This window comes from Aedes albopictus, chromosome 3 (genome assembly GCF_035046485.1).
Source record: "Aedes albopictus strain Foshan chromosome 3, AalbF5, whole genome shotgun sequence".
Classification (NCBI taxonomy): domain Eukaryota; kingdom Metazoa; phylum Arthropoda; class Insecta; order Diptera; family Culicidae; genus Aedes; species Aedes albopictus.
Window position 1 is genome coordinate 219,883,904 of NC_085138.1, and position 13,220 is coordinate 219,897,123.

Genomic DNA, 13,220 nt, shown 5'->3' on the forward strand with positions numbered 1-13,220 from the left:
GAACCATTTTCGTGAAAATCATCGCCCAGTTCACACTACCATCACCTGGTGGAAATGTTTCACAAAACACTGCGTTGTGCAATATCGTCAACAGAAGGCGCTAGTGTTAAACGTCAAAAGCAAATAAAAACGATGTGCCCGCCTTTGGTTGTGAAAGCGACAACTATGAAGATATAAAATGATCGTTAAAAGCATGGTCGATAGAAATTTCGTCAGTGTTACGTCTGTTTGTCTGTGGTCTATCGTTTCTGACTCAGTTATTCGAAATCATGAAGATTGATATGTCGCACGGCATGTTTAGATTGAAAGCCAGAAGTGTCCCCAATTAGGCCCCGCGGAACCTGTCACGGGATTCCGGATGGGCCAACTGATTCAAATCTTGTTATAGCAGTTGTGTTTCACTATTCGCAATAAAAATTTCGTTGAAAATCGATGGTTCAAACACTACAACATACGAAATAATCACTTTTAGCCATTTTGACAACCCCCTGACCCTAGCACAATCCGGAATATCTCCGAAATGGTTCCGGATATTGCATGGCCACTTGAGTATAATAAACTAGCTCCAATTTATGATCAATTGAGGGTGACTTCAAAAAAATCGGATGAAAATTGGCGAAATGCCAGCATTTTGAAAATGAGTTGTAGAGGGTCGGATACCTGAAGGTTAAATAAAACTCGAAACAGGTTCCCCAGGGCCCATTCCGATGGCCACTATAGGGCCAGAGTGGGTTTGAAGGACTATTGGTGTCCTGCCGGACAGCTACTATCTGTCTGAAAAATATTGCCGAAGACACCAACATTCTATCTAGCAAAGCATTCAATCTACAACTAGAAGAGTTTAGCCGTAACGGGACACCATTTGCAAAACACTGTTTTCACGCCAGCGTAACGCTGCGCTCCCAAAACTAAATCAAGAATATTTCCAAAACTATACATATCTCAGTAAAACTCGTCGGCAATCTTGTTCACATTAATCCGAAGAAGAAATGTCTAGAAGACTCTATTATTCAAAACTTCATAATAGAGCTAATATACGCATTCCAGATTGAAAATTTTAAAAAGGAGATTTTTGCGATGGTGTCCCGATACGAAATGTAAAATTTTATATAAAGTAAATTTGAACCAAAACCCCATAGAACAAGTATTGCATCAGCAAGTACATCTAATAAGCTTGTTATAAAACTGTAGCAGAGCAGTAGGCTATGCTAAGGTGACACTTTGAAGAAGAAGACATTTTCTATTATTCGTTGTTAGACCTCTAAAGAAGAAGCACCTAATAAACTATTAACTGTTAACAAGTCAACTCTTATTCTGGAGTCTACAATAATTTTGCTGGTAGGACCAAGGAAGAACACGATCGAAGTTTGTATGCTGTCCTTGAGCGAATTCGGGAATTTGGATTCCACCTCAACATCGAAAAATGCAAGTTTGCCGTTACGCAAATCAAGTTCCTTGGACACGTGGTGGACAAAGACGGTATCCGGCCGGATCCATCCAAGACACTAGCGATTTCCCAAATGCCACCACCGAAGGACGTGAAGCAGTTACGATCTTACTTAGGAGCCATCAATTATTACGGACGATTCGTGAAGCAGATGAAGGAACTGAGAGCCCCCCTCGATAACCTGCTGAAGAAGGACGCCCGTTGGAACTGGTCATCTGAGTGTCAACAATCATTCGACAAATTCAAGTCAATTCTTTGCTCGAAGCTGCTTTTGACTCATTTTGACCCAACCAAGGAAATAATTGTTGCAGCGGACGCATCCAAATACGGACTGGGAGCAGTAATCATGCATCGCTTTCCATCCGGTGAGATCAAAGCTATTGCACATGCTTCAAGATCATTGACGTCAGCGGAAGCCAACTATGGACAAATTGAAAAAGAAGCCCTGGCACTAATTTTCGGAGTAACTCGTTTTCACAAGATGTTATACGGACGAAGATTCATCCTTCAAACGGATCACCAACCGCTGATCAAGATTTTTGGTTCAAAAAAAGGTATTCCAGTGTATACTGCCAATAGACTGCAACGTTGGGCCCTCACTTTGCTCCTGTACGATTTTGAAATTCAGCACGTGTCGACCGACAAATTTGGATGCGCAGATGTCTTATCCCGATTGATGTCCACCCAAAGCCGACCGGATGAAGATTACGTTCTCGCAGCAATACATGTGGAAAACGAAGTCAAAGCTGTTATCTCCGATACGATGAGCAAGCTACCCATTACGTTCAACATGATTGTTGCTGAAACTCGCAAGGATCAAGTTTTACAGCAAGTCATGCAATTCCTGAAAGAAGGTTGGTCGGTAAATGGCAAGAAGATTACTGATCCTGCAGTCAGAAAATTCCATGCCCGGCGCGACGGTTTGCAGATAGTCGACAACTGTTTGATGTTTGGCGATCGTATTGTAGTTCCTGAAAAATTTCGAAAGCAAGTTATCCGTCAGCTCCACAAGGGACACCCCGGAATGGACCGAATGAAGTCTTTGGCGAGAAGCTACGTGTATTGGCCAAACATTGACGAGGATGTTCAACAGTTTGTACGTGAATGCAGATCCTGTGCTGAAGCAGCGAAAGCTCCGACGAAAACTACTTTGGAATCCTGGCCGATGTGCACGCAACCAATGCAACGTATCCACATAGACTATGCTGGCCCAATCAACGGATATCATTACCTGGTGATAGTGGATGCCTATTCCAAATGGCCCGAAATTTTCCGAACGCGCAACATAACGACTACTGCAACGTTAGAAATCCTTCGTGAAACCTTCGCCCGATACGGAAATCCGGAAACCCTAGTTTCGGATAATGGAACGCAGTTTACAAGTGAACAATTTCAACAGTTCTGTCAAGAGAACGGAATCAATCACATGCGCACAGCTCCATACCATCCTCAATCAAACGGTCAAGCTGAACGGTTTGTGGATTCATTGAAACGCGGACTCAAGAAACTTAGTGGAGGGGAGAACACACCAACTATTGAGCATCTCCAAACATTTCTGTTTGCATACCGCAATACACCAAACAAATGTACTCCACAGTCAAGAACTCCAGCGCAGATGTTTCTTGGCAGACCAGCTCGCACAGCCATGGACCTTCTGAAGAAATCCACATGTGAACCGAAACAGTGCAACGAAAAGCAAAACATGCTATTCAACAAGCAACATGGAGCTACAAAACGTGAGTTTCAACCTGGTGACCTGATTTATGCTGAGTACCACAAAAACAACAACAAATCATGGATTCCTGGAAGGATTGTAGAGCGAAAAGGATCTGTCAACTACAACGTATTCCTGCACCTTGGATCACGTGAAAAGCTGATACGGTCACACACAAATCAATTGCGTTACCGATTTGATGCTGAAGAACCATCCGCAAGCCAACCCATTCAGTTACCATGGCAAATACTCCTTGAAGAGCACAAAGAATTTCCTGAATTTGAAGAAGACGTAGTTCATGAAGACCAAAGATGTGACACACCTGAGCCTGCTCCACCACAAGCTAACATCGAGCCTAATGATGAAGTTGCTCAAGAGGTCCAGCCAATTCAAAGACAAGAACAGCCTGTGAACTCCGAACCAGAGCGACCACTCCGATCCAGAAAGCTACCAGCTTGGTTGGCCCCGTACGACATTTTCTAAAAGGGGAGATGTAGCAGAGCAGTAGGCTATGCTAAGGTGACACTTTGAAGAAGAAGACATTTTCTATTATTCGTTGTTAGACCTCTAAAGAAGAAGCACCTAATAAACTATTAACTGTTAACAAGTCAACTCTTATTCTGGAGTCTACAATAAAAACCTATTAAACCATATGATCATGAACATTATAATTGATTGCAGACGTCATTTGTTCACGAAAGTTAGTTCCTCGCGGTGTCCCGTTACGCTGGAATGTGTCTAATGTACATCATTGGTACAAATTTGATTAGGCTCGATTGGTTCGTTAACCTTTCGCGAAGCTAGAACCGTTCTAGTAAAACACTTTTTTGGACAACCAATTTTAGAACTGTCATGTCTCGGAAACCAGTGAACTGAACCGAATGAAGTTTCAAAATAATATAAAAATGCTTTACAAATCATTAAAAAAACTAAAATAAGCACATTTTGAACGTTGAAAAAAGTTCTGACAGATTGACATTTTTTGGTGTTTCTCATTTTTTTTTAAATTTTTTACATTAATGTCATTATATTTAAGTTGTGAAAGGAAGAACACGTTTATTATTTTCTGTGTGGTGTTGTAAATTTGACGTATTTTCCTCTACATGGGTGAAAACGTCAAACCGGCATAATTTTTTTTGTCGTGAGAAAATATTATATTTCATTACGTCGTTTCAAGTATCAATATATTGTTAATGAATGCTCAAAATTTCGTTAAATTGTATCCACTGGTTTCGGAGATATTCCAGTTAAAAAGTTAGTGCTCTTAAAATAGTGGTTTCCGAGAACGGATTTAGCTTCGCGTAAGATTAACCAGTTGAGCTCAGATTTGTACCAATGATGCACATATAATAGGTTGACAAAAAGTGAGAGAATTTTAGATGCACTCTATGAAAAGTTAGAGCTTGTTAAACTTTTTATGAGAGAAAAAAAAAGTTGCCTATCCCAAACATTTTGGCCATCCTCTGTAGCTGTCCCAGCAAACGTCGTACTGCCTGCCTACTGTGTTTTTTGACATACAGCTTCATAGGGACGTCCCAAGCAAACTCATTTATATTGGAGCCCCCTTCTGAGAAATCTCACACTATCCTTAGAACCTTCTCCTGCCTCAAAAACTTACGCATACAAAATTTCACGCCAATCAGACAGACAGAAATTCATTTTTATGTACTAGAATACTACTAGATTGTATGGCGAATTGACATTAGAATGTTATTTTCGGGTCTGATATGTAATGTAGACTTAAGCCACTTTAATGTGACATGCTCAGCAGTACCAATTTCTCCGCTAGTCTGCTCCGTGTTAAAGATACAACAATTTGGCACGATACACTATTTGATAGGTAATCCTTTTTATTACTAGCGATGACTTCTGGAGGTTTTCACAAAAATGATTCTTCAAGAGCTAGTTGCAACTTTTGTATGATTTATTTTCCTTCACTTGATACAATGATGATTTGATCACGTTGCACTAGGCATTCTCACACGTTTTTTTTTTCAAACACATGTCTCCTTCGATAATTGGATGTAATTTTGCACAACCAAAGTGAACGGTGTATTGCACTTTCAATCAGCCACGTAACCCAATCCAATCAGCCTACTATGACTAATTTCGCTCTGTGTGCTTCCATCGACGGGTAAAACTGAACTAAACCGAACCACCGCCAGTGTGATAGGATGTGGAAAATTAGATTTCTTTCCGCTCCATTCCTGATGATGAGGTTGGCGAACCGATTTTTGGCAGAGCGACACGTTGCGTGCTGATTTTGGATGGCAAGCGAGAAAAAAAAAAAAGAAAAGTGTAAAAAATGGGGGAAAGAAAGAACGTGCCGCCGCCGTACATCACACTCTTGTCAACCCCTGACGGAGTGGCACCACACGATGTCCCCCCACGGACTGAACCACCCGTATAGGTGACGACTGGCAAACCGCCGCCGCCGACCGACGAACCGGCTTTGAAATTTATACGACCCTCAACCCCCGGACGTGCGGAATGCTTTGCTCTCCGCCGCACACTCACACAGAGCTTCGGATGCTGCCGACGATGCGACGGATGCTGGCATAAAAATTCACACACTTTACGCACTTTCGCTTCGGTAGCCACTCTGCCCGCCAGGCAACCAGCCGCCCAGCAGTCCGCCCTCTCCATATCCTGAAACCAGGGCAATCGAATGAAGGAAAGGGAAAACTGGGAAAATGTGGAGATTTTGGTGGATTTTTTTTTTGGAGTGAGTCGAATGGAATTAGCTGCCGATTATGGACTGGAGTGGTGGCATGGCGGTGAGATAGGGCACCGTCATCATCAAAGAGGGAGATTTTTATCTGTTTTCTGGGCGTTTAGAGCGGTTGTTGACTGGCACATTTTTTTCCGAAAATTATGGGGTTTGGGCTTACATGGAATTAACTGCTGATTGTTTCGAATTAACATAATCTGCCCGTTGTTAATGTGGTGACAAAATTGTAGAAGAAGGTGTGATTTTCGAAGACATGCTAGTTTAGTACAGATAATACGATGTTGTTGATACTTCATATGATTTTCTTTGGAAACCTCCTCATTTGCCGTTTGTATTGCGAATCAAACTGAACTGTTTCTGCTCGAGACATTATCTTTTATCTCTTTCATAGAGATATTTAGCTCTGGGCCAGTTGATGTCATGAAATCAATCTCTTGACCCGCAGCTGTAGATGTTTCCGAAGGAAGAATCCACAATTTGCAATCCACAATAAGGCCGTTCGCAATGCTGTTTTATTTTGTATGGCGAGTTTTAAAAATTTTAAAACTCGCCATACAAAATAAAACAGCATTGCGAACGGTCTAAGTTTGTCACGAATGGGATTAGATTCCAGTTCTTCGACATTGAAGTCACGTGCTTCATCACATCAGGTCCGCTCCACAAGATACGAGATTTTAATACCCATTGGAAAGGTAAAACTAGTAGCAAACCTTATAAAGTAGTCATACATCATTTTATGCAATTGTTTTATATTTTATTTTATACTTATACATAGTTGCATAGTGGTTAGATTTTTACTCAAAAATGAACATTCGAAGGGTTTATTTTGGCGCGGCGAAGGCCGGGTATTTGCATGATTCAGAACCCATTGAGATCCATTAGCCTCTTAGCATGCCTAGATCCATTAGCCTCCAGCAATGCCTATTCGTACCTCCGGGTGGCACCGGCCACCCTGCGAGGAACCTTAAGGATGATCGGGTAACAAACCAATCCTGTGGAAACTTAGGCCGTATGTTGACAGTGAAAAGGGGTTCTCAAGGAGAAGCGGCTCACAACAACGTCTAATTTCCATGTTAGATTTGGCTGATCAACGTCCGAGTGTTAGTGAAAAATTCTATGCACAACTGTGCACTATGGTCCTCCGGAAAGTAGGGGGTTGGCGTTCGGCACTGCGAGCCAGCCGTAAAAATAGCATTGCAATGGAAAATAAAAAAAAAACAGCATGTTATGAACCGAGACTAAACGAACAAAAAAGATTTGCGATTGGAAACTCGGTCCGAGTAACTGACGGTCTCTCAACTTCATTGGGAGCACCCGCAGACTCGCCGATCTACCGAAGGACCGCGGGTTCAGCATCATAGCGCAACAGGATGTGTGTTTTGGCACTTTTTATAGTGTGAACGCTTATAAGTAGACATGCATACTCCTAGCGGATTTCAGCAGCATCCTAGCGTATTCTAGTGGATGTTGGATCGCTCAGGAGATCAGCGGACTTGATTGCGGACGACCACGATAACGCTGATAGAAAAAAAAAAACACAAACTATTAAAGCTGCAGCATGCCTGAAAGGCAGAAGACTATTACGAAACCTACAACTATAAACACCATCTAAAGAGCCTCCAACAAACGAATCGGCACTGTTACCATAGACTAATTTCAAGACCTCGATGTACCAGAGAAAACCATTAAATTTTCTGTGTCCAGTCCGGCACCCAATAAATATTCGTTACCGTGTATTTTTTTCCGTGTAAATTGCTTTTTGTATAAATAATATTTAGCGTGTTACACCGATCTGACAGCTCTGACAGTAAGGAACTAAACATAAATTACGTAAAGTGGGTACCGAGGATTGTTCACAATCTGCGAACTTGACTGCGGAAAAAATCGCGAGCATGACGCCGCTGCTGTTACATGCATGAGCTGGTTGCCTTTTCCATGCAAACCGGAGTACGGAGATACGCACCCCAAGTAACATTTAGAGTTCTATTCTGCTCTTTAAGAGATCTTTATGACCAATTTTATAAATAATCTTCTGATTAATCAACCGTATTCTACTTATAACTTAATCATTTTATGGCTATATTGGTCTTTTTCTACTCAGAATGTATCACTCTGAATCAAGACTATACGCGAAAAGAATAAATTTCATGCGTTTTTATCATTCTTGAAGTTTAAACTTTGCTCAGTTTAAAAAGTATACTGTCGTATCATAATAAACTAAACTTAGCTAGATTTTGTGTAGAAAATATTTTTCGTGTATACGTGACGTTCATCCTCGCCCTCCGCTTCGATGCTTCGATCATTCGGAGTTGGCTGGCATCGCGATCGCGTAGCGAATGGTGGCGGTTTTTCCAAAGTCCGTGTTCTGTAAATTCGTTTTTAAAAAGTGGTCCGAAATATAATTATAACTTACATTAGTTTTACCGAGTTCCGCTGTCAAGTTGTGCAGTGTTTTATTTTATTGTTTTGCTCTATTTTAACTACCTGAGGCCAAGTAGGCTTCATAAAAGTTAACCTAAAATCTGTCGGTCGAAAAAATCCGCGTGTGCAATCCGGTTGTGTTGTCCGGCCGCATTTGTTGGCCCGTGAGTGGTACCGATCTCTTCCGAATCCAAGAAATTGCTGCACGCTGCTCACGGTGACATTCGCACTCCACCCGCTTCCTGAGGCCCAGCTTCAGTCGAACCGAGCACCAAAACTCGGCCGTTGCGCTTCCGGCGACATTCAGTGAAAGGCTACTGATGTATCAAAGTCCTAAATATTTGTGTTTCGAGTTAAGCTACAGTCTACAGTCTTATTTTTTTGTTATGTTGATGAAATGAAGAAACATAGCGATGTAGCTCGTGCTAATGATTAATTAAGTCAGATTTTTTTGTTATGTTTATAAAATGCTAAAACAAAGCCGTGAAGCACGTATTAATGAACAATCAGCCATTTAAGCAAGGCTGCCGATACACTTCATAAACGTGTAAAGTGTGATGTATGAAATTGAAAATAAAAACTTTGTTAAATACAATAGTTAACTAATAAACCCAACAGATTGTAAATGCTACTGAGTAAAACTATCTTGTTGCCAGTTTCGATTAAAACCCAACTCCCGATCAGAGCTATATGTCAGTCATATATTATTGCACTATTGGATAGCATATAAATGTAATTTACAGGAGAAATTCTGGTAACTTTAATTCAATGTATTGACCAGACATATGTTATTTTTGCTTCCAAAGCTGAAAATATATCGTTACTTAACCTCACATTTGGCCAATAAGAAGCAGTAGCATTTTCAATGTGGTGGCTGTGATATCTGTTTTAGATCTGGAAATATCGAAAACCTTTCATTTCCTTGAATTAGGGTTAGGTAGCATGAGTAATTTCTCTAAATCGAGCAATCTTCGATGACGAAGATTTGATCATGTTACTAATACCCTAATTTGGTTAGAAAACTTCAACTATATTTAAAACGAATCAAATAAGTAAAATAAAGCAATTTAGGATTATACCCATATAAATCTGTGAGCAAATATGTGAAAGTTATACTTTTTCCGTTATAAATCAAAGTTATACTAGGCCAGTATTGTCCGCGTTTAAACTTGACCTGGGGTCAACCAGGCGAATAGTGATTTAGCGTGGGATGTATACTATTAAGTATAGATTTTTTTCTGAGTGTAAGGGAGTAGAGATCAAAGTGGATAATGAGATGATAGATATGATAGTACAGTCGACTCTCCACAACTCAATATCCAAGGGACCATCGAGTTATAGAACATATGTGAAGAAAACATTCTCATGACCAAAAATCTCCAAATTAAGTTTTGCTGATCTTTTACATCACAGTTTTGAGCTTGAGAATCTGTATGCAATAATTTTGCTTTCTGAATTAAAAAAAAAATAACACAGTGGTCCCAAAGCCGTATTTGGTTGAACAAAATAGTGTACGCATTAATTATTAGTTTTTGCTATCTGCTGTCTTCTGAAAAGTTTCTTCATATTTTTTGGAGATTCTTTTCAATATTGTAAAATTAGGGTGGTCCAAATATTTTTCAAGGCCACAATATCAACTTTTTAGTTTTCCCATATTAAAGAAATTAAAACGGAGCGGACCTGGTGTGATGGTTAGAACACTTGACTATCACGCCGAGGACCTGGGGTCGAATCCCACTCCCGACAAACTCGCAAAATGTGAGTTCTTCCTTCGGAGGGGAAGTAAAGCGTGGGTCCCGAGATGAACTAGCCTAGGGCTAAAAATCTCGTTAATAGAGATAAAAAAAAGAAATTAAATGTTCAACAAAGTTGAAAAGCACTTGATTCCAATTCCAAATAAATTTAACGAAGGAACCGTGGAGCCTCGTAGCCGTACGGTTACGGTCACCAACCTTCTAATCGCACCATGTTATGCGGTGAGGGTTCGATTCCCGCTCCGGGCGATGAAACTTTTCGTGAGGATAGTTTCTTCTCCGTATCTACTGGTGCATGCTCCGTTTGTCCGTTGTTTAGTGTTAAGTTCCATATTCAGTCTGTACAGCCTCTGGCTGAAGACGGTGTCTGCGTCTTTTTTTATATTTAATTCTATCTCATTCGATTCAAAAGATATTATTCTTTTAAAAAAGTTAGGGTGATGCTTAAAAATGGGGTTCTTCCAATAACGGTTTACTTGCTGATTTTTCGTAAAGACTTTGTTCCGATCACTTTAAGAATATTTAATATTCAACATGTTTCTCAAAGACAGCAAAGTTCTATATCCTCATTTTGTAGTTATTCTTAAAACGGTTTATTTTTGATACTTAATATTTCAAAACGGTGCAATCCCTGAACAGTCTTGTAAACATTCGACACTTTTCACTACCTTCATTTCGGTGCCGCAGTCGGGTGTCAGCTTGCTACGTAACATTCATGCGCTACCGTTATCTCTTACACACAACAAGAGTGGTAAGACGAAAATCAAGAAACATAAAAAGGATCAAATCAATGTTGTCTGACACGATGACATTTGTCAAATTCTAGCTTTTCGCATGGATTTCAGCCAATTTCAGTTATAAATGTTAATAATAGTTTATTCTTGTTTATTGAATTCAATACGACACACATATGGCCAACACAGCTCTCATTGTGGAAGAACACAGTAGTAACAAAAGCCAAACCGTCTCGCGAAGGCAAAATCGTGGTCAAGTGCATTCGTTTGACATTTTTGTTTCGTACGGTAGTTTGATTGTTTGTGTTGCGAATGTCGGTGATAAAGGCAGCCGAATATCGACGAAAGGGAGTTGATGACTGTGATCTCTAACAAGACTGTCCCTGAATGTGAATTACAATTAAAAAGCTCTGATTTTTATCTTTTGCTAGTGGAAAAAGTTCTTTGGTGCCAAAAGATTGACAATCTACTTGCGCTGTTCTGAAATATTTAGTAGGCAAAAAAGAAGAAACCTCACAATAACTTTTTGCATTGAAAGTACAGAACTTTGAAATCTTTGGGGAAAATTGTAGGTTATTATCTGCTCTAAAAGATCTCGTTATAAAGTTTTCACAAGAAATCAGGGAATAAAAAGTTATTATTTTAATGTCATCCTCACTTTTCACTTTGAAAACAATATCTGGTTCGACCATAAGAGATAGAACTATGTTTTTTGTTTCGGAAACATTGGTTAAGGACAAACGTTTTGACATTCCGCTTCTTATTCTGTTCTTGCTCACTTGTAATAAGCATAATAAGGTCTTTTTCTACTCAGAGTGTAAAGTGCCCCACACAATGCATACGTTTGCGTGTGCGTGACAGTAGTTTGACACATTTCCCATGGGAAAACTGTCAAAAAAACGCAAACCTCGACGGAACGGACGCTATGTGTTCCAGGCTTAAGGGAGTAGAGATCAAAGTAAATAATGAAATGATAGATATATGATAGTATTCGCTAGGTTGCGAACAAGTGTGAAAATTTATAGGAGGTGGAATTAGGCAAGTAGGTCATGTATTAAACGAATACATCGAATGCGTGAAACTTCTGCCGTACGACCTGTGCTTTTAAACAGATCGGCTTGGTTGGTATAGTTCATACCACCTTAGTTGTCGAAAACAAATTTCAGTGCAAGTGGACCTGAGTCGTTTTGGGATTGCAACTGTGATCCGATTGAGTTCCAAACCAGGTTGGAACTGAATCAAAAACGAAAACGACATGACTCTTAAATGATTATTCGTATAAGATCTGTAATTATAATCTATATATATATAAAAATGAGTTTGACTTCCCTTTGAGGCAACAAAAGTCACGAACGGCTGAACCGATCAGAATGAATCTTGCATGGTTAGATTTGTATTCATGGTGGCTGTGTTTATATGTAAAAAAAAGTTAGGAAAATCTACTTAAAAAGAACGAAAATTGAAAAAGTGCTGATTTGTCATGAGTTGGGAAGAAAATCAACACGATCGAAATGAAACTAATCTAGAGTGCGGTGCTTACATGAGCTCAAAAGCTGTCAAACCACCACAAGCTTGGAAAGACAAAATTTGCCGGGACAGCTAGTTCATAATATAATAGTTATTCCAAAATTTTTTGCAATGAGAAAAAATCACTGTAATATGATGATTTCCATCAGTACCATCATGCTTCCTGGTGGTTGAACGGGATCACCCACGTCCCAATAAAATCGATGTTCGAAAAGTCAAGGTGCTCAACCCTTAAATGAAAGATATGCATATTTAAAGCATTTTTGTAGAACATTTCGATTTTCTTAAAAATCATTTAGAGGTTCCGCTAGGGCGATTTTTGAAAAATGGCCTTTTTTCATGAAAAATCTCAAAAAAATATTTTTTTCGTAATATTTTTTCAACTTCTGAATTTTTTCAATATTTTTGTATTTTTATGGACCTCTAGGCATTCTTGAAGAGGATAAGTTTTTGAAATATTGTATTTATATTGACGGCAGAACCGTTTTTGTGCTGATAAAAGGACTATTTTTTTGAGATTTTTTTATCTAAATTTGAGAAAAAAAATACATGCATTATTTTTATTTTTGAAAGTTTTATCTGATAGTACTATTTGTATGCGTCATTTCTCTAGAAAAAGATTTAAAATATCTTTTTATTTATTTATTTGACTATGTCTTCAGCAGTAGCTGTACAGACTGAGTAATTATCCTATTATCTAATATTAGCTTTAAACCTATTTCTAGTTACTACAAAATCAAATGATTCAACAGTGTTCAACCATTTAATACATTTCTCTAAAGGATTGTTCTGACCAAAGAGTGTCCGATGTCCAGGGATCCAAAACGATAACCGTTGACGAGTACGGCATGCAGGTACTAAAAAGTTAGCTTGTTCCAGTAGCGAAGGGCAG

The 13,220-nt window shown here is 39.4% G+C and overlaps 1 protein-coding gene across 1 annotated transcript; it reads left to right on the forward strand.

Annotated features, from left to right (window-relative positions):
* The first annotated feature begins 1,340 nt into the window (after positions 1-1,340).
* On the forward strand, positions 1,341-3,795 carry LOC134291336 (uncharacterized protein K02A2.6-like). The gene has a single exon (XM_062858971.1). It carries the CDS (start codon positions 1,521-1,523, stop codon positions 3,642-3,644), a length of 2,124 nt encoding a protein of 707 aa, XP_062714955.1. The 5' UTR covers positions 1,341-1,520; the 3' UTR covers positions 3,645-3,795.
* Positions 3,796-13,220: the final 9,425 nt, after the last annotated feature.

What these genes read in the sequence shown, in the direction of transcription:
- LOC134291336 (XM_062858971.1), top strand. Translation starts at nt 1,521, where the DNA reads ATGCCACCACCGAAGGACGTGAAGCAGTTACGATCTTACTTAGGAGCC.